At 56.5% G+C, this 23514-nt stretch overlaps 1 protein-coding gene across 1 annotated transcript; it reads left to right on the top strand.

The window, feature by feature from the left end:
• Positions 1–1967: 1967 nt before the first annotated feature.
• On the top strand, positions 1968–23373 carry KANK2 (KN motif and ankyrin repeat domains 2). The gene is made up of 12 exons (XM_049788543.1): positions 1968–2455; positions 3365–3475; positions 4657–5889; positions 15682–15834; positions 15924–16032; positions 16490–16672; positions 18212–18299; positions 18385–18604; positions 19451–19593; positions 21508–21708; positions 21807–21896; positions 22936–23373. The coding sequence occupies exons 2-12, from the start codon at positions 3439–3441 to the stop codon at positions 22999–23001; spliced, it is 2523 nt and encodes an 840-aa protein (XP_049644500.1). The 5' UTR covers positions 1968–2455; positions 3365–3438; the 3' UTR covers positions 23002–23373.
• Positions 23374–23514: the final 141 nt, after the last annotated feature.

Raw genomic sequence — 23514 nt, 5'->3', positions numbered from 1 at the left:
GTCCATCCTGTGTTGGCCTCATGCAAGCCAAAGGCCTTACCCAGTGCTATTGCTGCAGCCCTGTTCTATGGTGTTGGGGCCACTCCCAGCCGGGTATTGGGGCGTCCTATTCTCTGCAACATATAAGCAATTCCTCATATATCTCTCACCCATAGCAGTTTTTTGTTGTTGTTTGGGGCCCACTGGGCGGTGTTCAGGGGTGACTCCTGGCTCTGCGCTCAGGCAGTGATCAGGGTATCCTATGGGGTGTCAGAGATCAAACCCCCGTGGGCCTGGAGCAATGCAAATGCCCCTCGCCCCTATACAAGCAGTTTGCTTCACCCTGCTTTACAGAAGGGGAAACCGAGGCCTGGAGTGTCTGGAGGCACGGAGAGTGGGGCTGGGACTGGGCCTCCTCGGAGGATTCATCCTCCTCGGCAGGCGGCACCGCCACAGTCACCCACCCAGTCATGGGCTGGCAGGGAAGGGGTGGCCTCCCGGGGTGGCAGCCCTACCCGCCCTGGGAGCCCTGGGGGAGCCGGGCTCAGGGCCAGCCCCGCCTCCGGCCGCGCCCCCGTCCCCCGCAGAGGCCAGCTGCAGCTAGCGGGAGGGGAAAAAGCAAACGTGGGGGGCCTGGGGGACTAAGGGGGTCCTTCAAGCGTCTCCAAGCTTGGTCCTCCCCCAGATCCCTTCTACCACTAACATAACCGCTGGGCGGGGCCTGGATGGGGGCGTGGTCTCGTGTGGGCGTGGCCTTGAAAGAGGGTACGGGCTGGCCCTGTGTTTGTGGGCGGGGTCTTAAAAGAGGGCTGGGCTGGACAGTGCCTTGTGGGCGGGGCTTGGTATGGGCGTGGTCTTCAATGGGCGTGGCTCCACCCCGGCCAGGCGGCGGCGGGCCAAGGACCCATAGGCCGGCGGGACGCAGGGACAGAGGCGGCGGCTGGAGCGCGCGAGGCGAGTGGGACCCTCCCCAGGGTTGGGTCGGGGTTCGAGGGTTCGAGTCTACTTCGGGGTTGAGGGGGTCCGGCGTTGTCCTCATCCCTACCCTTACCCCGTCCCGTCCAGCTGCTGCTGCTGCTGCCAACTCCACCATCTGTGCCCAAACTTGGCCGACTCCCCCCAAGTGGAGCTGCCGGCCCGCGCCCCATCTTTTCCCGCAAGATCCCGTCCTCATGCCTTGGCACCCTTCGGCCCTGCTCCCTCTAGGTCCCTCTCTCCCATCTTGATCCTCTTCTCTGCCCTCGGTACCCCCTTCCCCAGCACCCCCATGGGTCCCCTCCTTGTCGGCCAGGCTGAAATCAGGCCCCAGCCCCAGGCCCCAAGAGGCGGGAAGGCGCCCCGGGTCCGGCCGGCTGGGCCTTGGCCTAACTAACTGCCGGGCCGGGCTGGGGAGCCGCAGCTGTTTGCTATTAGCCATTAGCGGGGACCCCCGCGGCCCCGCCCCTCCTTGCACGGGCGGGTTCGATCCTCCCAGCCTGGTCCTCCCTGCCTTGGTCTTTGCGGGACAGGATGGGGGGGAAGAAAGGGGCGGGAGACCCCAGGCTTGCAGGCGGGTATAGGAGAGAGGTTTTTAGGGAAAGCCCTCGGGGTACCCCCCTGTGCCCCTTTTCTGAACTTCTTCACCTGCTCTCTCCTAGGGCCCCCTCTTTGCATCCCACCCTGCCCCTTCCCAGTCCCAGCCAGCTCCCATCCTCCAGGATTGTGCAGGCAGGGAGGTGCCCTCTGGCCCAGGACACCCCCCTTCTCTCTTCTGCTTTCTTGCTCTAAGCCCACTCAGAGGGGCTTGGGCCGCCCCCTCTGACCTCCATCTTGCTGCCTGAACAGTGGGCTGAGGGTGTGTGAGAGAGCTGGGGAAGGCCCTGAATTTGCTGGAGGGGGGTACGATGGCGGGGAGGGTGGGGAGATGCCCCAGAGTGGTGCTTAGGTTCAAATCCAGACCAGCCACTTCCTCCGCTGGCTGGGGGGGAGTATGGGGGGGCAGGAGGAGCTGGCTGGGTTCCATTTCCTAGCCTGTCAAACATTTTGGGTGCTGACCCACCTGGAACGGGTGCCCAGCAGTCACGAGTCCCCCTGGCAGGCTCGCTCAGCTCGGGCCCTGCCATCTCCACCTCCCACATCACATTCCAAGCCTGCGCCGGCCTCCTCAGGCCTCTCCTCTCCTCTCCCGCTCTGCTCAGGGTCTGGATTGGTGCCCCGGGCAGCGCCCACAGAGGGGGACACCGGGGTGACCCGCTGTGCTGTGTATCACAGGCTCCAGAAGACAGACTGCGGGGACAGACACGTGAAGAGACAGAGACAAGTGCAAAGAGACGCAGAGAGAGAGACAAGAGAGAGAGAGAGACAGGGACGTGGAGATAAGTTAGAGAAAGAGAGAGCACAGAGCACGGACCCAGACAATTACTCCAGCCCCCGCCCAGACACCCCGGAGCACCCGCCTATATGCCCAGCAGATACCCCACCTGGCCCGTCCTCCCAGGTACACAAGGGCCCTGGCACAAGGAATGGGGTGGCGGTGGAGGAAAGGGGCGCCTGGCTTTGCCTGTACAGCCGGCCAGCTGGAGGTCAGAGTTTGGAGGAGATCCAGCTTAGGCGGGTGGGGCACGGGGGGGGGAGGAAAATGGGGGGATGTCCGGGGTGTGCAGAGGGGGGGACGTCCGGGGCGCGGGCCCAGCTTGGTGAGAGACCCTGATTGTGTTTCCCTTTGGCAGTCTCCAAGCGCCCCCACTTACTTCCTCCCAGGTCCCCAGGCCTCATCCCGGCTCTTCTCTCCCTCCTGCGCCCCAGAGCAGAGCGGACACGTCCTGGGGAGACCAGGAGGGGGGGTTCAGGAAGTTCTCGTGTAGCCAGGCAGTGAAACTGTTTATTTTTAGAGAAAATTGTTTCCAAAAAGGGGAAAGGCCTTACTCCTCACCGCCTCCCCTTACAACTTTCCCTTAGTCCCTACTACTGCGGGACTAACCTGGCTTGGGGGCGGGGAGGTCCTCAGCCCCTCTCCTGAACTGTCTCCCTCCTTCAAGTTCTGTGGGCAGGCCGCCCCCATCAATCAGTGTTCCCCACCCTCCTGACCCCCGTGCCCCGTCTTCTGTGCTGTGGAAAGGCGGCAGAGGGGAGCTGATAGAAGGTTGGAGTTGGTGGGATTTGGGGGCCCCAGGCCTGGGGTCTTGCGTGGGAGCAGCAGCTGGAGCATGTCCAGGGTCTGGACAGATGTGCTACTGCCTGTTAGTCTCCATTTCTTTGTTCCAGGCCTGTGGGGGCCTCCCCGCTTTTCCATAGCCAGGCTGACTGGCTGCCTCAGAGAGGGTCCCACAAAGGGGGGTGTTGGTGAGGAGTGGAGGGAGCTGGTTTCCCCCCCACACTGATTCAGGATCCCTTTCATGATCTCCAGGTGAGCCCCCAGCTGAGCTGCTCGGTGTCTGAGTGACAGGTCCCCCAAGTTTGTTGAGCACCAGAGCACCGAGAATGGCCCAAGTCCTGCACGTACCGGCCGCCTTCCCAGGTCAGGATCTGGGAGTTCAGGGGGAGGGAAGGACATAGCCCAGGGAGGGGCGGGCAGCCCAGTTGGCAGACACTGTATTGTGGCTTTGTCTCAAAGGTCTAAGGGGGGAGGCCAAACCCTGCCTTCAGTCTGAGAGGAGAGGGAAATGGGGGGGTTGATATGAATGGGACTCCATGTCTTTGGAGCTGGACCAGATGGATAGTACAACGGGTAGTGCATTTGCCTCACACACAGCTGACCAGGGTTTCATCCCCGGGATCCCATAGGGTCCCCAAGAGTGACCCTGAGTGCAGAGCCAGGAGTAACCCCTGAGTGCCACTGGGTGTAGCCCCCAAACCAAGTAAAACTTAGTGGCCAGAGAGATAGTCCAGGGGCTACAGCACTTGCCTTGCACGTGCCAACCCAGTGTGATTCCTAGTAACCACAGAGGCCCCTGAACCCCAGTAGGAGTAAGTCCTGGTGTGGCCCAAACTACACCTCCAGGTAAAAAATTCATTTGAGAAATCGAACTTTGGGGGCTGGATAGCACAGCGGTAGTGTGTTCGCCTTGCACGCTGCTGACCCAGGACAGACCCAGATTCGATTCCCAGCATCCCATATGGTCTCCCGGCCTGCCAGGAGCGATTTCTGAGTGCAAAGCCAGGAGGAACCCCTGAGTGCTGCTGGGTGTGACCCAAAAACTAACAAAAAAGAGAAAAAGAACTTTGGGGGGCCAGAGCCATTTGCCTTGCATGCAGCCAACCCTGGTTCAAACCCGGTCATCCCATAGGGATCCCCCTGAACCTGCAAGGAGTGATTCCTGAGTCCAGAGCCAGGAATAAACCCCTGAGCATCAAGGGGTGTGGCCCCCTACCCCCAAAAATACACTTTGCTTACTATCTTTTTTTTTTTTTTTTTTTTTTTGGTTTTTGGGCACACCCGGCGTTGCTCAGGGGTTACTCCTGGCTGTCTGCTCAGAAATAGCTCCTGGCAGGCACGGGGGACCCTATGGGACACCGGGATTCGAACCAACCACCTTTGGTCCTGGATCGGCTGCTTGCAAGGCAAACGCCGCTGTGCTATCTCTCCGGGCCCCAAAAATACATTTTGGGGTTTGGATTTACCCAGGCTAGGGGAAGGCGTGGGGAGTTGGGTTCTAAAGTGTCACTGATGGTGTATCCCGGCCTCCTCCTTGGGCGCAGGGACCCCCGGCCCGGCCTCCCCACCCGCCTTCCCGCCCAGGGACCCCGACCCACCCTACTCCGTGGAGACGCCCTACGGCTACCGGCTGGACCTGGATTTCCTCAAGTACGTGGATGACATCGAGAAGGGCCACACGCTGCGCCGGGTGCCCGTCCAGCGTCGAACACGCCTGGGCTCGCTGCCCAGGGGCCCAGGCTCGTGGTGGACGTCCACGGAGTCGCTCTGCTCCAACGCCAGCGCCGACAGTCGCCACTCGGCCTACTCCTACTGCGGCCGGGGCTTCTACCCGCAGTACGGCGCCCTGGAGACGCGCGCTGGTGGCTTCAACCCGCGAGTGGAACGCACCTTGCTGGACGCCCGCCGCCGGCTCGAGGCCCAGGCGGCCGCACCCCCGAGCCTGGGCTCCTCCTCGCTCACCCCCAGTGCCGCGGGCTCCACCAGCTCCTTGGTGGGCGTGGGGCTGCCGCCCCCCACCCCGAGGGGCTCGGGCCTGTCCACACCCGTGGCCCCCAGCGCCGGCCACCTGGCCCACGTCCGCGAGCAGATGGCCGGGGCCCTGCGGAAGCTGCGGCAGCTGGAGGAGCAGGTGAAGCTCATCCCCGTGCTGCAGGTGAAGCTCTCCGTGCTCCAGGAGGAGAAGCGGCAGCTCACGGTGCAGCTCAAGAGCCAGAAGTTTCTGGGTCACCCCGCGGGCGGCCGGGCCCGGGCCGAGCTCTGCCTGGACCTGCCTGAAGCCGCCCCCGAGGGGACGGGGCCCCCCGAGACCCGCAGCGTGGCTACGTGGGTGCGTGAGCGGGACCTGGGCCTGCCCGATGGCGAGGCCGCCCTGGCCGCCAAGGTGGCCGTGCTGGAGACGCAGCTCCAGAAGGCGCTGCGGGAACTGCAGGCGGCCCAGGCCCAGGCCCGGGGCCGGCCCGACGGCCCCGTCCCCGCGGACACCGTGCGGGTAGTGGAGGGGCCGCGCGAGGTGGAGGTGGCGGCCAGCACCGCGGCCGGGACCCCCGCGCAGCGCGCGCACAGCCTGGCGCCCTACGGGGCCGGGCTGCGGGCCCTCGCCTCCGCCTCCGTGGGAGCTTCTGTCGCCGCTTCTACCGAGAGTTCGGGCGTGTTCAGCAGCCGGGAGGTGGTGGAGACCACCCTGCCCCTGCCCACCTCCCCCGTGACCCCCGGCAACGTGCATGTGGTGAAGAAAATCAGCATCACGGAGCGGCGCTGTTGCCCCGGGGAGGCAGGTACGTCGCTGGGCCGAGGGCAGTAGGATGGCTGCGGGGAGGGGGGGGGGGGCGATGGTGGTTTCTAGGTGCAGCCCCTGGCCCCACTCTGCCCTCTCCAAGGCCTTGGAGTCTCTGTTTCTTGCAACCTCCAAATCTGACTTTGTAAGAGAAGTCAGGTGTCTTTTTCTGGGTGTGCCTAGCTGATTTGTTTTTGTTTTTATTTATTTATTTTGGTTTTTGGGTCACACCCGGCGGTGCTCAGGGGTTACTCCTGGCTGTCTGCTCAGAAATAGCTCCTGGCAGGCACGGGGGACCATGTGGGACACCGAGATTCGAACCAACCACCTTAGGTCCTGGATCGGCTGCTTGCAAGGCAAACGCCGCTGTGCTATCTCTCCGGGCCCTGCCTAGCTGACTTTTATGTGTGGTGGCATTTGGAAAAAAAGGTTCCAAAGCCTATTGGTTTTGTTCCCCACCCCCATTCCCATTTGATTCTGCTGGTAGCAGAAGCTGATCTCAACCCAGGTGAAGCAAGGAGGGAAAGTGGTGTTTGTATCATTTGGCCACAGCTTCAGGCTGTATCCAGCTGCATAAATAATTGTGCCAAGTTTTGTTCTCTACCCCATGTGGGGATCTCTCTCTCTCCGCCCCCCCCCTGGGCTTCTCTGTGTTTGCAGTTCTGCGGAAAGGGAACCCCCCTCCCAGAGCACAGGGCGTTGATAAAATCTCTGGAGGGGGACCCTCTATGGCTGGCTCAGACCTCGTGCCTGTCATAGGTCATGAAGGTGGTTGTGACTTGATCACAACCTCACTAACCAATTCTGGATCCGGTCGGGGGCGGTAGTCTTGAGAGGAAAGAGGACTCCAGTCCTGTGACCTTGGGAGGGGAAAGGGACTGCCCCCCTGCAGGAAATGCTGAGCCCTCGTGCCTGGAAAGGGGATGTGGGATGCCCTTCCTTTGCCCGTCGCCTATAGACCAGGAGAAGACACCACCAGAGTGACTCATAAGTCATTCCACAGGGACAGCTGTCTCTGATCTGAGTAACACCGGCCCAGGGCCAGGCGACACACCATTGGGTGTGTTAGAGAGTACCAAGGGCCCTAGCTGGCTGTGTGTCCCGGGGTGACTAATCTCAGCTTCCTTGTAGGGATCCATGGAGTGGCTCTGCCACTTTCTCACCTCTTGTGCATGGCGTCTGCCCTGATACTTAGAGTGGCTTCTGCCCATCGTTCTCGGGAGCCTGGTGGGCTTCCCCCTTTGACCTCATGATCAAGAGGCTAAAGCCCTACTGAGGAACTACAGGACACCAGCTGGCGGGCGCGGTCCCAGCTGTGTTTTCTTCCCTCCCCGGGGTGTTCCGGGCCAGCTCCAGGCCAGCTCCGGGCACCATGCCTCTGTTCTCAGTCCATCCCAAACACCCGGCCCTGGGGCTCTGGCCACCTGCCAGGGCCGCGAGGGGCCAGCCTGGGGAACCGTGGAGAGGAGAGGCACCTCCATTCCGCACATGCCTCCTGGGGCCGCTGGCCTGCCTGAGACACGCACGCTGACCAAGCAGAGGCCCCACTGCTCGCTGTCACCTCCGCAGGCTTGACTGACAAGGGCTTGTAGGGTCATCGCTCGTTCCTTTCACTGCCTGTAGGTTTCATTCAGCGTGTGTTTCACCACTTGTAGGTTTCCTTTAGTACACAGGAGTTTCACTACTTGTAGGTTTCAGAGTGTATGTTTCACCGCTTGTAGGTTTCATTTAGTACACTAGTTTCACCACTTGTAGATTTCATTCACCCGTGTAAGTTTCACCATTTGTGAGTTTCACCATTTGTGAGTTTCATTTAGTGCCAGTGTAGGTTTCAGTGTGTAAGTTTCCCCACTTGTAGTTTCATTCAGTGCGTGTGAATGTCACCTTTTGTAGATTTCCTTTAGTACACGAGTTTCACTGCTTGTAGGTTTCGTTTAGTGCACATAAATTCCACCACTTGTAGGTTTCAGCTTGTTTCACCACTTGTAGATTTCATTCAGCCTCGTGAGGTTTCACCGTTTGTAGGTTCCATTTAGTACAAGTGACTTTTACGAAAGGCTTGTAGGTTTCAGTGTGTAAGTTTCACACCACTTGTAGGTTATCAGCGAGTGTGAATTTCACCACTTGTAGGTTTCATTTAGTACAGGGGAGTTTCACTACTTGTAGGTTTCATCCCGTGACTCACTGCTTGTAGGTTCCTCGTGTGGGTAGATTTAGCACACGAGTTTTCACCCTTGTAGGTTTCAGCTTGCTTCACCACTTGTAGATTTCATATTTAGCCTCGTGAATTTCACCATTGGTGAGTTTCATTTAGTACAAGTGAATTTCACGAAAGGCTTGTAGGTTTCAGTGTGTAAGTTTCACCACTTGTAGGTTTCATTCAGTGCGTGTGAGTTTCACCATTTGTAGATTTCATTTAGTACACGGAGTCTCACTGCTTATAATTTCAGCACAGTGAGTCGGGTGTGAGTTTCACCTTTTGTAGATTTTATTTAGTACACGGGAGTTTCACTGCTTGTAGGTTTCAGTGTGTAAATTTCACCACTTGTAGGTTTCAATGTGTAAATCTCACCACTTGTAGGTTTCAATGTGTAAATTTCACCACTTGTAGGTTTCAATGTGTAAATTTCACCACTTGTAGATTTCAGCATGTGAATTTCACCACTTGTAGGTTTCAGCGTGTGAATTTCACCACTTGTAGGTTTCAGCGTGTAAATTTCACCACTTGTAGGTTTCAGCGTGTAGATTTCACCACTTGTAGGTTTCAGGGCTTGTTCATTCCCTACAGTCAGTGCCTGTTGGTTTCTGCGCTCCTTTTCCGGGCCTCTGCCCTCTGCCCGATTGCTGTGTGCAGGCACGTAGGGGCACAGCGGTGCTCAAAATAGAAAGTCCTCTGGGGTCCCCAGCGTAGTACAGGGGGTGGAGCGCTTGCCTTGCACATAGCCTTGCACGTAGTTCAATCATCAGCATTCCATATGGTCCCCCAAGCACCACCAGGAGTAATCCTTCAAAGTGACTGGATGTGGCCCACTCCCCCCAGAAAAAGTCTCCCCAAGAACGGATGAGGGGCAGAGAAGAGATATGACTGTGTTTCTTTCGGGGCCACAGCCAGCAATGCCCAGGGCTTTGGCTCTGTGCTCAGGGATCACTTCTGGTGGCACAGGGACCCTGGGGGATCAAACTGGGGTTGGCTTGGGGCCAGTGTGGTGGCGCTAGAGGTAAGATGTCTGCCTTGCCAGCACTAGCCTAGGACAGACCATGGTCCGTGGTTCAATCCCCCGGCGTCCCATATGGTCCCCCAAGCCAGGAGCGACTTCTGAGCGCATAGCCAGGAGTAACCCCTGAGTGTCACCGGGTGTGGCCCAAAAAAACCAAACAACAACAACAAAAACTCCAAAAAACTTGGGTTGGCTGGGCCCGGAGAGATAGCACAGCAGCGTTTGCCTTGCAAGCAGCCGATCCAGGACCAAAGGTGGTTGCGGTGTCCCATATGGTCCCCCATGTCTGCCAGGAGCTATTTCTGAGCAGACAGGCAGGAGTGACCCCTGAGCATAGCCGGGTGTGGCCCAAAAACCAAAACCAAAACCAAAATAAAAACAAAAAACCTGGGTTGGCTCTGTGCAAGGTAAGCACCCCACCTGCTGTACCAGCCCTCAGGCCCCAGATAGCACTTTTCTTTGGGGGAGGAGGGGCCCATAACCAATGGTGTTTGGGGCTTCCTCCTGGCTGTGGGACAAGACTGGATGCCCTCCCTGCTGTGTTATCTTACTTCTGAGACCCCCAGGTTTTCAGCAAAAACAAAACAAAAAAAAAACAAAGAAGACTGGTGATTTGGACTTGAGGTCTCATTTGCAATCGCTGGGGGTGGGGTGGCCACTGATTCACAACAGCTCAAAGGGCCAAGTCACTTGGCACCTGGGGTCACATACCTGCCCTGGGTCTCTGAACCAAGGTGGCAAAGGGGTACATTCAGGAGGGCCTCTAGGCAGAGGCAATATAGAGCTGCAAAGATGGCTCAGAAGGCTGGATTCTGGCATCTCTCTGGGGGAAGCCCTGCTCTGATCCCTGGTACTTCCTGGTCTCTGTAGCACTTTTCAGTATATCAACCCTCCCCCCCAGAAAAAAAAAACCCAACTGCAGGGTTGCTGGATGGGGAGTGAAATAAGCTCTTTTGAGGAATCTACAAGTAACTTGGCATGGCCTGCTGGGCCTCAGGTGGGGTCAGGGAGGGCTCCCTGGAGGAGAAGGCAGGGCAGGGCACTCACTCAGTCTCTGTCATGTGGAATTCGCTGTCTCCTGCCAAAGGGTGGGGAGGGAGAGAGGAGGCTGATAGCCTTTCCCTCAGACTGAGAAATGTAGGTGGGGCAGGCAGAGACCTGGGCATCCCCCACACCCAGAGTCCTTGTTAGATCCCAGCTCCAGGCTTGTATGTCTGGGGACTCTCTCCCGGGCACTGTCCTTTCCGCTGTTCACAGTGAAAGGATTTTCCGGTCAGTGAGGTGGACTCAGTTCTCCCTGTGAAAGGTTCGCAAGCTAGACCCAGGATCTAGACTAAAAAACTACCCAGTCTAAGGGGCCGGAGAGATAGCACAGTGGTAGGGCATTTGCCTTGCACACAGCCAACCCAGGACGAACAGTGGTTTGAGCCCTGGCATCCCATATGGTCCCCTGGGCCAGCCAGGGGCAGTTTCTGAGATCAGAGCCAGAGTAACCCCTGAGCGCAGCCGCCGGGTGTGGTCCCCAAATGAAATGATAATAGAAGACTTTTTGATAATAAAGTATTTGTGTGCCTGGAGAGTGAGTTAGTACAAGCACTTGGCTTTGCATGAGGTTGATCCCAGATTCATGCTGGGCACCCCAGATTCCCTGGAGCAGCTGTGGGAGTGATGAGCACTGTGGGGTTTGATCCCCCCAAGGGAGAGAAAAACTTTTATTTTCAAGAATAACTCCTGAGCATACTGGGTGTAACCCAAAAAACAAAAATTAAACCAAAAAAATAAAGGCAAAAATAAATAGTTATCATTTTTAGGTTTGTGGACAGAGCAAAGAGAATTTGTTGATTTTTTATTATTATTATTATTTTTATGGGTAAGTCTTTATTTTCCAAAGCCTGGAAGCTGCCCTGGGTTTCTGCCCTGGTGTAAAACTCACATAAGCCAGGCCAGCGTCTGTCTGGTCTGTCTGCCTGACACTGAGACTTTAATTTCGGGGCGTTTTCTCCACCCTGCGACAGAATGCTTCTCATTTCTTTTCAAAGCCATTTCAGAACATAACCACTACCAAGGCCACTTGCCAACCCCGGGCCAGCCCCGCACACCCGCCCCTTTTAATATCATTCCTTGCGATCCACCTTCCAGAAGTTTATTTAGATATTTGGGTGTCCTTGAAAAAAAAAAAAACGCCCTGGGAATGTTTAATTTCCTAAAATGGAATTGTGCTTGAGGAAAACAAAAAGCAAAAAAAAAAAAAGAAATCTCTGCCCTGTGCCTGATGTTTGCCTGCCCGTTCACTGCACACGCTTTTGGAACTCTTGCTGTGCTGCTGTTTATAAATTGGTTTCATAACTTTTGAAAGTTTGTGGGTTGGTTTTATTTCTTTCCAGTGGGGATCTCACCATGGGGCAAAGGATGGGGGTTGCCCACAGTGTCCTGGACAATATCAAGAATCATACTGAGGGGTTTACAAGGGCCCTGCCTGTGTCTGCTCAACGGGCAGGATGTTTCTCTGGCCCCTGGTTCGAATTTCACAACTAGTTTCTGCCTGGCTTAGAGATGATGCTTTCTTCCTCTTTCTGTTTTTGCAGCCAGACTTGGTGGTTCTCAAAGGCTGCTCCTGGCGGTGATCAGGGATCCTGGATTTCTGGGGGATCAAACTAGGATCAGCCACATGGGAGACCAAATGCTTTAATCTCCCCTAGCTCTCTGGCCCCTAGTTGTGTTTTTTTGACTTTTGTTTGTTTGGGGGCCACACCCTGTGATGCTCAGGAATTATTCCTGGCTCCACACTCAGAAATTGCTCCTAGCAGGCTCAGGGGATCCTGTGGGATGCTGGGGATCGAACTCAGGTCAGCCAGATGCAAGGCAAATGCCCTACCCACTGTGCTATCATTCTGGCCCTTGTTTTAATTTTTTTGGGGGGGGCACACCTGGCAATGCTTAGGGGTTACTCCTGATGCTGCACTCAGGACTCATTCCTGGTAGATTCAGGGACCCAGGATTGAATCCCTGGATCTACCACATGCACCTTACCTGCTGTGCTATTGCTCTGACCCCTTGGATCCTAGTTTTTTTTTTTGGGGGGGGGGCCACACCCGTTTGACGCTCAGGGGTTACTCCTGGCTATGTGTTCAGAAATCGCCCCTGGCTTGGGGGGACCATATGGGACGCCGGGGGATCAAACCGAAGTCCATTCCTTGGCTAGCGCTTGCAAGGCAGACACCTTACCTCTAGCGCCACCTTCCCAGGCCCTGGATCCTAGTTTTTAAATATTTTATTTCTTTTCTTTTATTTCTTTTTTTGGTTTTTGGGCCACACCCGGCATTGCTCAGGGGTTACTCCTGGCTGTCTGCTCAGAAATAGCTCCTGGCAGGCACGGGGGACCCTATGGGACACCAGGATTCGAACCAACCACCTTTGGTCCTGGATCGGCTGCTTGCAAGGCAAACGCCGCTGTGCTATCTCTCCGGGCCCTAAATATTTTATTTCTTTGGGGGCAGGGGTGGTCATACCTGGTGAAGCTCTAAACTTACACTCCTGGTTCTGTGTTCAGGAATCATTCCTGGTAGTGCTCAAGGAACCCTATGGAATGTTAGGGATCAAATCTAGGTCAGCTGCATGCAAGGCAACGCCCTCCCTGCTAGGCTCTAACTCTGGCCCCTCAGATCCATTTTCAGATGTCCAGCTCAGAGACCCCACGGCTCTACAATTAGGCTTGGGGGCCGGAGCGATATCACAGTGGTAGGCCTTGCATCTGCCTTGCACGTGGCCAACCCCGGAGGACTCCGGGGTTCAATTCTGGCATCCCATATGGTCCCCTGAGCCTGCAGGAGTGATTTCTGAGTACAGAGCCGGGAGGAAACCCTGAGCACCGCTGGGTGTGACCGAACCCCTCCCGAAAAAAAGAATGGACTTGGGCTGACCCGAGCCCAGACTAGAGTCACCATCCTGGAACCACATGCCAAATGTCTGATGTCCATTCTGACTCTTGGCTTGGCCCAGAACACAGACATCCCTTTTTTCCTTTTCTTTTTCTTTTTCTTTTTTTGTTTTTTTGAGTCACACCTAGCAGCGCTCAGGGGTTCCTCCTGGCTCTACGCTCAGGAATCGCTCCTGGCAGGCTTGGGGGACCATCTGGGCTGCCGGGATTCGAACCATCGTCCTTCTGCATGCAAGGCGAACGCCCTACTTCCAAGCTATCTCTTTGGCCCATCTATTTTTTTTTTAATTAGGTGGCCATCCCCAGTGGTGCTCAGGGCCGACTCCTGGTTCTGTGCTTGTAGGTCACACCTGGTGGGATTTGGGGAATCCTATATAGGAAGCCGGGATCAAACTCGGGTTGGCCACATACAAGGCAAGCGCCTTCCTCACTGTCCTGTCTCTCTGGCCTCCATATACCTTGTTTTGAACCAAAGCTACATTGGTGTCCCTTGAGTTTGAGACTTGCTGTATGTGGGGGGAGTGATATAGGGGCCCTGGGAGGCAGCTCAGTGGGAGGTCAGCTGAGGAATCGTACTGGGGCTCCTGAGTTCGATCAATCCCTCCACCCCTACCCCATCACCGAAGAAAGGAAAAGCAGGCGGCTGGCCTGGGTTCGAACCCTGACATCCCATAGGTTCCCCTAAGCCTGCAAGGAGTGATCCCTAAGCACAGAGCCAGCATGAAAATCTGAGCACCGCCGGTCAAAAAGAAAAAAAAACGAAAAACAAAAAAAAAAAAACGAAAAGGAAAAAGCAAGAAATAAACGTGACGTTTTGAGGGGCCGAGAAACAATCGCTGTGCCCAGGACAGGAAGGGAGCATCCGGGGAAGTGCAGCCCAGGGGACTGAGCACATTCCCAGATGTGAAGTCCTGAGGTCATGGCATGACAGATGTTGAGGCGATGGGGGCTAAAGCTCCCCCACAACCTGCCACAAGCCTCTCTGGCAATGGGGACCCTTGGGGGCCAGTAGCCGGAAGTCACTGTTGTCTTCGGAACCAGCTGGGTGGGGTTTGTTCTATTTTTTTGTTTTGTTTCGTTTTGTTTTGTTCTGGGGCCACATCCTGGGGTGTTCAGGAATTCCTCCTGATTCTGAGCTCAGGAATCACTCCTTTTGTGGGGGACCCTATTGGATACCTGAGATCACACCCAGGTTGGTTGTGTGCAAGGCAAATGCCCCCGAAGTGCCATTGCTCTGGCCCCTTGTTTGTTTGTTTTGTTTCTTTTGCTTATTTTTGGGCCACACCCAGCAGCGCTCAGGGATTACTCCTGGCACTGTGCTCAGAAATCCCTCCTGGCGGGCCCGGAGAGATAGCACAGCGGAGTTTGCCTTGCAAGCAGCTGATCCAGGACCAAAGGTGGTTGGTTCGAATCCCGGTGTCCCACATGGTCCCCCGTGCCTGCCAGGAGCTATTTCTGAGCAGACAGCCAGGAGTAACCCCTGAGCACCGCCAGGTGTGGCCCAAAAACCAAAAAAAAAAAAAAAAAAGGGGCCGGGCGGTGGCGCTAAAGGTAAGGTGCCTGCCTTGCCTGCGCTAGCCTTGGATGGACCGCAGTTCGATCCCCCGGTGTCCCATATGGTCCCCCAAGCCAGGAGCAACTTCTGAGCACATAGCCAGGAGTAACCCCTGAGTGTTACCGGGTGTGGCCCAAAAACAAAAAAAAAAAAAAAAAAGAAATCCAAAAACCAAAAAAAAAAAAAAAAAAAAAAAAAAAAAACCAACCTGGCAGGTTCGTGGGACCTGGTGGGATGACAAGAATAAAAATAGGGGGCCGGGAAGGTGGCGCTAGAGGTAAGGTGTCTGCCTTGCAAGCGCTAGCGTAGGACGGACCGAGGTTCAATCCCCCGGCGTCCCATATGGTCCCCCCAAGCCAGGGGCGATTTCTGAGCGCATAGCCAGGAGTAACCCCTGAGCGTCAAACGGGTGTGGCCCAAAAACCAAAACCAAAAAAAAAAAAAAAAAAAAAGAATAAAAATAGGATGGGGCCGGAGAGATAGCATGGAGGTAAGGCATTTGCCTTTCATGCAAGAGGATGGTGGTTTGAATTCCGGCATCCCAGATGGTCCCCGTGCCTGCCAGGGGCGATTTCTGAATGTAGAGTCAGGAGTAACCCCTGAGTGCTGCCGGGTGTGACCCCCCCCAAAAAAAAGAATAAATATCAGGTGGCATAGCGGTAGGGCATTTGCCTTGCACGCGGCTGTCCCAGGGTGGACCGTGGTTCGATCCCCCATGTCCCATTTGGTCCCCCAAGCCAGGGGCTATTTCTGAGTGCAGAGCCAGGAGTAACCCCTGAGTGTCACTGGGTGTGGCCCCAAACCAAAAACCATAAAAAACAAAAAAAGGTTCTAGTAAGTACAGCAGGGAGGGTGCTTGCCTTGCACACTTGCACACAGCTGACCAGGGTTCGATTTCTGACACACACTTGACTTCAAGCCTGTGGTGATATCCCTGAGCACTGCAGGGTGTGGTCCCAAACAAAATGACAATAAAGGGAAGAGCCTCGTGAGCACTGTGGCGGGAGTGAGCCCATGTGATTGTCAGGGTTGTGATGAGCCCCTCACTTCTACCCACTTAGAATCCCTTTCCCACCCTCCCAGGTTCCCCCCCGGAGCCCTCAGAATCCTCCGCATCCTTTCCAGCCTCTGTGGCTCCCCTGGACAGCACAGCCCAGGGTCCTCCCCAGGACACCGCCTCCAGGGAGCCCATCAGGCAAGCAGCCTCCAGCGAGTCTGAAACACCTCGAGGTCCAGGTACATGACAGTGGGGTACCCTAAAGGTTGGGGTACAGAGGTTCTGGCACTAGGGGACTCAGCATTCTCCTGCCTACCCCCATCCCCAGCTGGTGAGCCCCAAGCTATGGCAGTGAAGTCCATCATGAAGTGTACCGAGGAGCCAGCAGACCCCACAACCCGTCGGAGGAGCCTCCAGTTTGTGGGGGTCAATGGCGGGTAAGTGGGGTCCCCACTGCATGCCGCTTGCCCTCTCCCTCCCTTCATGCCCAGGGATGCTCCGGGGATTTTGGCTCGAGACCTCTACTTTGATTCGTTCAATCGACTGGGGAAACTGAGGCACAGGGAACTGAGCATTGGCCAGGCTCATTAGGGGTATCCTAGAACCTGTGGCTATGACCTAGCACCCCCACACTGGAGTGGCCACGGGGAGGGACTCCAAGCACTGTTGGGTGTGGCCCCATACTAAACAGATTGAGGGATGGAGCCATAGCACAGTGGGGAACGTAACAGACCAGGGTTCCATCACCAGCATCCCATAGGGTCCCCCAAGCAACCCCTAAAGTGATCCCTGAGTACAGAGCATTAGGCCATGAGTCTCAGCTCTCCCTGGTCCCCCCCCCCCCCCGTGCGTCACCCCAGGTCTTGCCCCACCTCATCTTCGTTGACCCCCCAGGTATGAGTCTTCCTCCGAGGGCTCCAGCACCACCGAGAATGTCTCCGACGAGAGCACTGAAGGCGAGGCCCCCGAGCAAGCAGTGGCAGCAGGGGCCAGGAGTAGCGGCCAGGGGTCCCAGGCGTGTGCGCCCCTGACCTCCAGTGAGGGGGTGTCTGCATCGCACACAGAGGATGATATTCGGTTTGTCTTTTCATTGTGGGGGGATGTTTTTTTTGAGTAGGGCAATTACCTCTCCCACCCAGTCTGGGTTTCCAGCATTAATAGTCATGCAAACTTTAGTCTGAATTAGCAAACAGATGTTTTGGTACCCACCTGGGCCTGATCTAGGTAGTTCGTGCTGTGTGGGGTTGGAGAGATTGCACAGCAGTAAGGTGTTTGCCTTGCATGTGGCAGACCCAGGAGAGACCCGGGTTCCATCCCCTGTATCCCATATGGTCCTCCAAGCCTGCCAAGTGCAATTTCTGAGTGTAGAGCCAGAGTAACCCCTAAGCACTGCTGGATGTGGCCCAAAAACAAAACAAAAAATATTGGGGGAGGCAGTGGGCATATCCCTCACCCTTTCCCTGAAATTTCTTTTTGAAGACTTTTGCCTCACCTGCTCACTTTATTTAGTTCTACATGGGAGCTGTGAAAAACAAATTCAATTTTTTTTTGGCGGGGCACACCTGGTGACACTCAGGGGTTACTCTATGCACTTAGAAATCGCTCCTGGCGGGCCTGGAGAGATAGCACAGCGGCATTTGCCTTGCAAGCAGCCGATCCAGGACCAAAGGTGGTTGGTTCGAATCCCGGTGTCCCATATGGTCCCCTGTGCCTGCCAGGAGCTATTTCTGAGCAGACAGCCAGGAGAAACCCCTGAGCACCGCCAGGTATGGCCCAAAAACCAAAAAAAAAAAAAAAAAAAAAAAAGGAAAGAAAGAAAGAAAGAAATCGCTCCTGGCTTGGTGAACCATATGGGATGCCAGGGGATCTGTCCTGGGTCAGCCGCCTACAAAGCAAATGCCTTACCACTGTGCCATGGCTCCGGCCACGACAAATTCAATTTTTGTCTTGTTTTGTGGTTGGTTATTTTTTTGAGGGGGAGGGTTGGTTTGGGGGCCACACCCAGCAGTGCTCAAAGCTGACTCCTGGCTCTGAGCTCAGGGACCACTTGTGGTGGGCCTGGGGAACCCTAATAGAATGCCCAGCTCTTAAAGACAAATTCTTCTTTGTTTTGATTTAGTTTTTGGGTCACACCTGATGGTGCTCAGGGGTTCCTCCTTGCTCTGCATTCAGAAATCATTCCTGGCAGGCTTGGGGGAATCATATGGGATGCCCGGGATCAAACCCCATTCCCTCCCGGGTCAGCCACATGCAAGGCAAATGCCCTACCACTGTGCTATCGCTCTGGTCCCAGAGATGAATTCTTGTTTTTTTTTTTTTTTTTGGGTCACACCCGGTGGTGCTCAGGGGTTACTCCTGGCTGTCTGCTCAGAAATAGCTCCTGGTAGGCACAGGGGACCATGTGGGACACCGGGATTCGAACCAACCACCTTTGGTCCTGGATCGGCTGCTTGCAAGGCAAATGCTGCTGTGCTATCTCTCCGGGCCCCAGAGATGAATTCTTGAGTGAGCAGCTATAGTATAGGGGTCTGTCCTGCTGGGTGTGGAAAGTGGGGGGCCAAGAAGGCCCTTATCCTTGTGCTCCCAAGATAAACCCTGAGACACCTGCCCCTACAGGATGGAACTGAGCCCCGAGCTCATCTCCGCCTGCCTGGCCCTGGAAAAGCACATCAACACCCCCACGGCACTCACGGAGCGGGAGCTGGTATGATGGGGGGCCCTGGCAGGGGTGGTCGGGGGTCCAGGAGGGTTCCTCGGCCCCACCCCTTACCTACCCCGCCTGTCCCCAGAAAGCGGCCAGGGACACGGTGCTGCAGGAGTGGATGCACCTGGCCTGCCACCGAGACGCGCACCCCGAGCTGGTGAGGCGCCACCTGGTGACCTTCAGGGCCATGTCGGCGTCACTGCTGGACCTCGTGGTCAACCTGCCTGACGGCCATGGCAACACGGCGCTGCACCACTGCGTGTCCCTCGGCAACTTCCCTGTGGCACGCCAGCTGCTGGCCAGCGGTGAGCCAGCCCGATGGGGGAGACACTGCCCTGAAAGTCTAGGCCCTAGACTCTAGGGGGTGGTACTGCCCTGAGGGTCTGACTGGGGCGACTGCCCAATAATCCGAGGGGGGAGGCGCTGCCCACAGTCTGAGGGGGAAAGCATTGCCCAGTGTGGGGCCACAGTACATCAAGGAGTCCAGGCTAGAGAGATGGCATGGAGGTAGCACATTTGCTTTGCATGCAGAAGGTCGGTGGTGTGACCTAATAAAACCAAGGGGGAGTCTGAAGGGGAAGACACTGTCCTCCCTGTCTGGGTCTGATAGGTGGCGCTGTCTTGTCTGGAGACCCACTTGGGTCTTTTGGGGACACGGAAATGTGGGTCTTGCTGTCTGGGAGAATGTGGTTCCCTCCTCCTCCCTCCTTCTCCCCCCACCCATTCCAGGGACCCCTATGTGAGAGGGCGAAACCCCAGGGCCCTGATATGAGGGAAATGCGTGTCCTCTTTACTGAGGCAGGAAGGAAAGTACCACTCCCTAGTCTGATGGGGGAGGCAGCAGCCAGGCTGCTTTGATCAGCCAGAGCTAAGCAAGCAGCTGAGTCTCAGCCTGGGGCTGAGGAGACCATCTGCATTGTTAAGGTGCCCCATCATAGGGTAACCCAGTGAGGGACAGGCCTGGCGGCAGGACGGGGCGTCTCCCCGGCTTGGGTCCAGGGAGGAAAGTCAGGCCCCACCCTGACTGATGGCAGAGACAGTCACTAGGCCCAGTGTTGGGGTGGCGGTGGGAGGAGTGGCGCCAGGCTCCCAGTCTGAGGGCGGAGGCATGAGGAGGCCTGGCTGGGGTCTGAGGGTGCAGCTGTGCCCAGGTGTGTGCCAGGTGGACCGGCAGAACCACGCGGGCTACAGCCCCCTCATGCTCACGGCGCTGGCCACGCTGAGGACTCAGGAGGACGTGGACACAGTCCTGCAGCTCTTCCGGCTCGGTGACGTCAACGCCAAGGCCAGCCAGGTACGTGGGGGGGCGTCGGGGAGCCTTGGGGTGCTGGGGGTCAAGGCCCACATGCATGAGCCTGTTTTCTTTTTCTCTCTTTCACCTCAATCTTTTTTTCTATTGTTTTAGAGCCATACCAGGCTCTGTTCAGGGTTGACACCAGGCTCTTTTTTTCTTTCTTTCTTTCTTTTTTTTTTGGGGGGGGTCACACCCGGCGGTGCTCAGTGGTTACTCCTGGCTGTCTGCTCAGAAATAGCTCCTGGCAGGCACGGGGGACCATATGGGACACCGGGATTTGAACCAACCACCTTTGGTCCTGGATCGGCTGCTTGCAAGGCAATCACCTCTGTGCTATCTCTCCGGGCCCCAGGCTCTTTTTTTTCTAATGAAAGATTTTATTTATTTATTTATTTATTTATTTTTGGATTTGAGGCCACACACAGCAGCACTCCGGGGTTCCTTTGGGTTCCTCTCAGCTCTGCTCTCAGAAATAGCTCCTGGCAGGCTCAGGGGACCACATGGGATGTCAGGGATCAAACCCAGGTCATCCAGGATCAGCCATGTGCAGGGCAAACACCCCACCGATGTGCTCTCTCTCGTCACTGACTCCTGGCTCTGCACTCGGGGCTGACTCCCAGCTCTGTACTCAGGGATCACTCCTCACAGGCTCCAGGGACCCTGTGGGATGCCAGGGATGCAACCCTGGTCTGCTCCCTGTACTCTATAGCTCTGATCCCTGCCCCAATTTTATGGACTAGGAAACCAGGGGTCCTTTCTGAGAGAGCCTGCACTCAATTTGCATCTAATTATTTCATGCATTTCGTTAATTCATTCAGCAGCATCAAATCTCTTGCCTCGTGTGTGGCCATCGCCAGTTTGATTCCTGCCACCACACAGTTCCCCAGCACTGCCTGGAGCAACTCTTTGGCACCGCCTGGGGTGACCCCAAAATCCTTCACCCACCCCAGAAGCAGCTCACTCACATCAGCTGCCTGGTGGATTTTTTAAAATTTAATTTTGGGGGGGCCAGGACAAGGAAAAGTGCTAGCCGCTCCCTTAAGAGCCTGGAGTGGAAGTCCGTGGAGGCCAGCACCCGCCAAGAGCCGCTTTAAGTGTGGCTCAAAGTGCAGCTTGCTGCTACTTGAGGACATTCTCAGGCTTGTGCAATCATCACCTGGGTTTCCAGAACATTCCATGTCCCCAAAAGGTAATGGAGGATCTTTCACTTCCCTGCGCACACACACCCCTCCTTTTTCTGTCCCTTGATTCCTTATTGTGGGGACCCCTGATAAGGACACAGTTGGCTCTCCTGAGGGCCCAGAGGTGACGTGTGATGGACACCTCACCTCAGGCTGTGGCTCTCTGCTTCAAGGTCCCAGGGACACAGACACCCAGGGGCCCACTGAGAGCCTGTCCCCTCCTCTCTAAGCAAGCCCTGACTTGAGCTTGTGTTCCCTGAACTCTTGTCCGTACTTAATTGCTTCATTTATGTTTCCTTTTATTGTTTTGTTTTGTTTTGTTTTGTTGGGGGGAGGGTGGGCAATACCCAGCAGCACTCAGGGTTACTCCTGGCTCTGAGCTCATAAATCACTCCTGACAGGCTCAGGGGACTATGGGTTGCTTCAGATCCAACCAGGGTCTGTCTGGGGTTGGCCAGGCAAAAGCCCTACATCTGTGCTGTCACTCCGGCCCTTGGGCCCCTCATTTATGGGGGTACATTCAGCGACACTCAGAGGTTCCTCCTGGCTCTGAGCTCAGGAATCGCTCAGGGCAGGCTCCGGACCACACGGATGCCAGGGATCGAACCCGGGCCATCCTCCCTGCTGTGTTATTTCTCTGGCCCTGGGCACTGGTCAGGGAGGCCAGGGGCTGCTTCTCAAAGGTTCTGGAGCCAGGGTGCCTCTCCCCCACAGCCACACATTGCTTCCGCAGGCCGGGCAGACGGCGCTGATGCTGGCGGTGAGTCACGGACGGGCCGACGTGGTGCGGGCGCTGCTGGCCTGCGGTGCCGACGTGAACCTGCAGGACCTGGATGGCTCCACTGCCCTGATGTGCGCCTGCGAACATGGGCGCCCTGACATCGCAGAGCTGCTGCTGGCCGTGCCCGGTTGCGACCTCGGCCTCACCGACCGTGTAAGTACCAGCTGGGTGCCCTGGGGTGCAGGGGATAGCACCTAGGGCCAAGGTCAACTCACAGCCACCCCACTTCCAACCCCCTTGGTGCTTTGCAGGATGGAAGCACCGCGCTCAGGGTGGCCCTGGATGCTGGGCAGGGCGAGATCGCGGCCCTGCTCTACGCCCGCATGAACGGCAAATGCTCGGTGAGGTCCTGGGGGGCACGCAGGACCCCAGTTCTCCCCTCACACACATAAGCTCAGCAGGATGAAGGAGCTGCCATGTGCCCTGAAGCCCCCAAATCTTTCCCCTCCAGAAGCGAGGCACTGGCTGGGTTAAGGGGAGCTCCGGGTTCAGCCCCAGATGGTCAGGGGTGGATGTGACCCATCTTCCTCCCCAAAATTTTAATTTAAGGGGCCAGAGAGATAGTACAGCAGAGAGGGCACTTGTTTGCCTTGTATGTGGCTGATCCAGAGAGCATCGCATAAGGTTCCCTGAACACTGCCAGGTGTGTGGCCCAAAAGGAAGAAAGGAGGAGGGAAGAAATGGAGGAAGGAAGGAAAGGGGACCTGAGTGTTAGCACATTGAGGAAGGCGGTGGCCTTGCACGCAGGTGACCAGGATTCAATCCCAGGCATCCCATATGGTCCCCTGAGTCTGCCATCACAGAGGAAGGAGAAACCAGAATGCTACCATGTGTAGCCCAAAAAACAAATAAAAAAAAAAAGGGGAAGGAAAAAGGAAGGAAGGGAAAGGGAGAAAGTGGCGTGTTCAGGGTCAGAGACCACTGTAGACAGGGAATTTATCTGGCCCCCCCCATATGGTCTCAAGCAGCCCCAGGACAAGCAGGAAGGACACCCGCCTTGCAGCACTAGACCTAGATTCGAGAACCTCAGCATCCCATAGTTTCGCCCCCGCCCTCCCAGACTGCTCCCTGAGCACCACTGGATATGGCTGAAAAGCACAAGTCACCCCCCAAAAAAAATCCCCAAATTTACCCCCCCAGCCCAACTTCCCAGGGTGCCCCAGACTCTTGTCTCCCTCTCCCAGCCATTTGCTCATCCCTGCACACCCCAAACTCCCTGACCCCCTGCAGCAAGACACCCCTACATTTACCCCTTAAAAGCCTTTACACCCCCCATACCAGGTCAGTGCCCCCTACCCTCGCCTCCAGCCACCCCTGGCGGCGCTTCATGGGCACTGGCCCTGGGCCTCGAGCCAAAGGAATTTCTGCTCTTGTTCGCAGTTTGCCCCGAAGGCCAATGAGGACAGCGCAGGCCGGGCCGCCTCCTCTTCATCTGCGGGGGACTAGTCTTCGGGGATGCCCCCAGCCCGCCCCCAGCCCCCTCCCCTCATCCCTACCTTCTCCGGGCTCCACCCATGTGTGCCCCCTTTGCACATCAGGCCCAGGAAGCCTTGGAGTGCCTGGGGTTGGGGTCTTGCCAGGCGGAGCCCCTCCCCCAGGGAAGCTGCCTTGTACCCCACTTGCCAAACAGCCGCCTATGGGGATCCTCCTTGGGGTTCCAGAAAAGTCTGGAGAAGATTCAACCAGCAATTATGCGCGGAGGGGTCCCCTGGGAGGGGAAAGTCCGGGGCCTGCTGCATCATTGTGGGGAGGGTGCCGTCGACTGGTTTTATTTGACCCTCTCTGAGCCCCCAGTTTGATATTAATACCAGGATCCCACCCCCCCTAGGGTGTCAAGTGTGCCACCCAATTTCACTCACAGTCACACACATACCCCTTAATGCCCGGGCACTGGGGCTGGGCTCCTGCCCACGCGGGTTGGGAGAACATTTTTCAGGAAACATGGGGTCCAGAGGGCAG

Source organism: Suncus etruscus, chromosome 15 (genome assembly GCF_024139225.1).
Source record: "Suncus etruscus isolate mSunEtr1 chromosome 15, mSunEtr1.pri.cur, whole genome shotgun sequence".
Classification (NCBI taxonomy): Eukaryota; Metazoa; Chordata; class Mammalia; order Eulipotyphla; family Soricidae; genus Suncus; species Suncus etruscus.
The sequence above is the reverse complement of the archived record's forward strand: the minus strand, read 5'-3'. Positions and strand labels throughout refer to the sequence as shown.

Coding starts and splice junctions, on each gene's coding strand:
- KANK2 (XM_049788543.1), top strand. CDS start 3,439: ATGGCCCAAGTCCTGCACGTACCGGCCGCCTTCCCAG. Junction 15,835..15,923: donor TGAAACACCTCGAGGTCCAG/GTACATGACAGT, acceptor CCCCATCCCCAG/CTGGTGAGCCCCAAGCTATG. Junction 18,605..19,450: donor ACGCCAGCTGCTGGCCAGCG/GTGAGCCAGCCC, acceptor AGCTGTGCCCAG/GTGTGTGCCAGGTGGACCGG.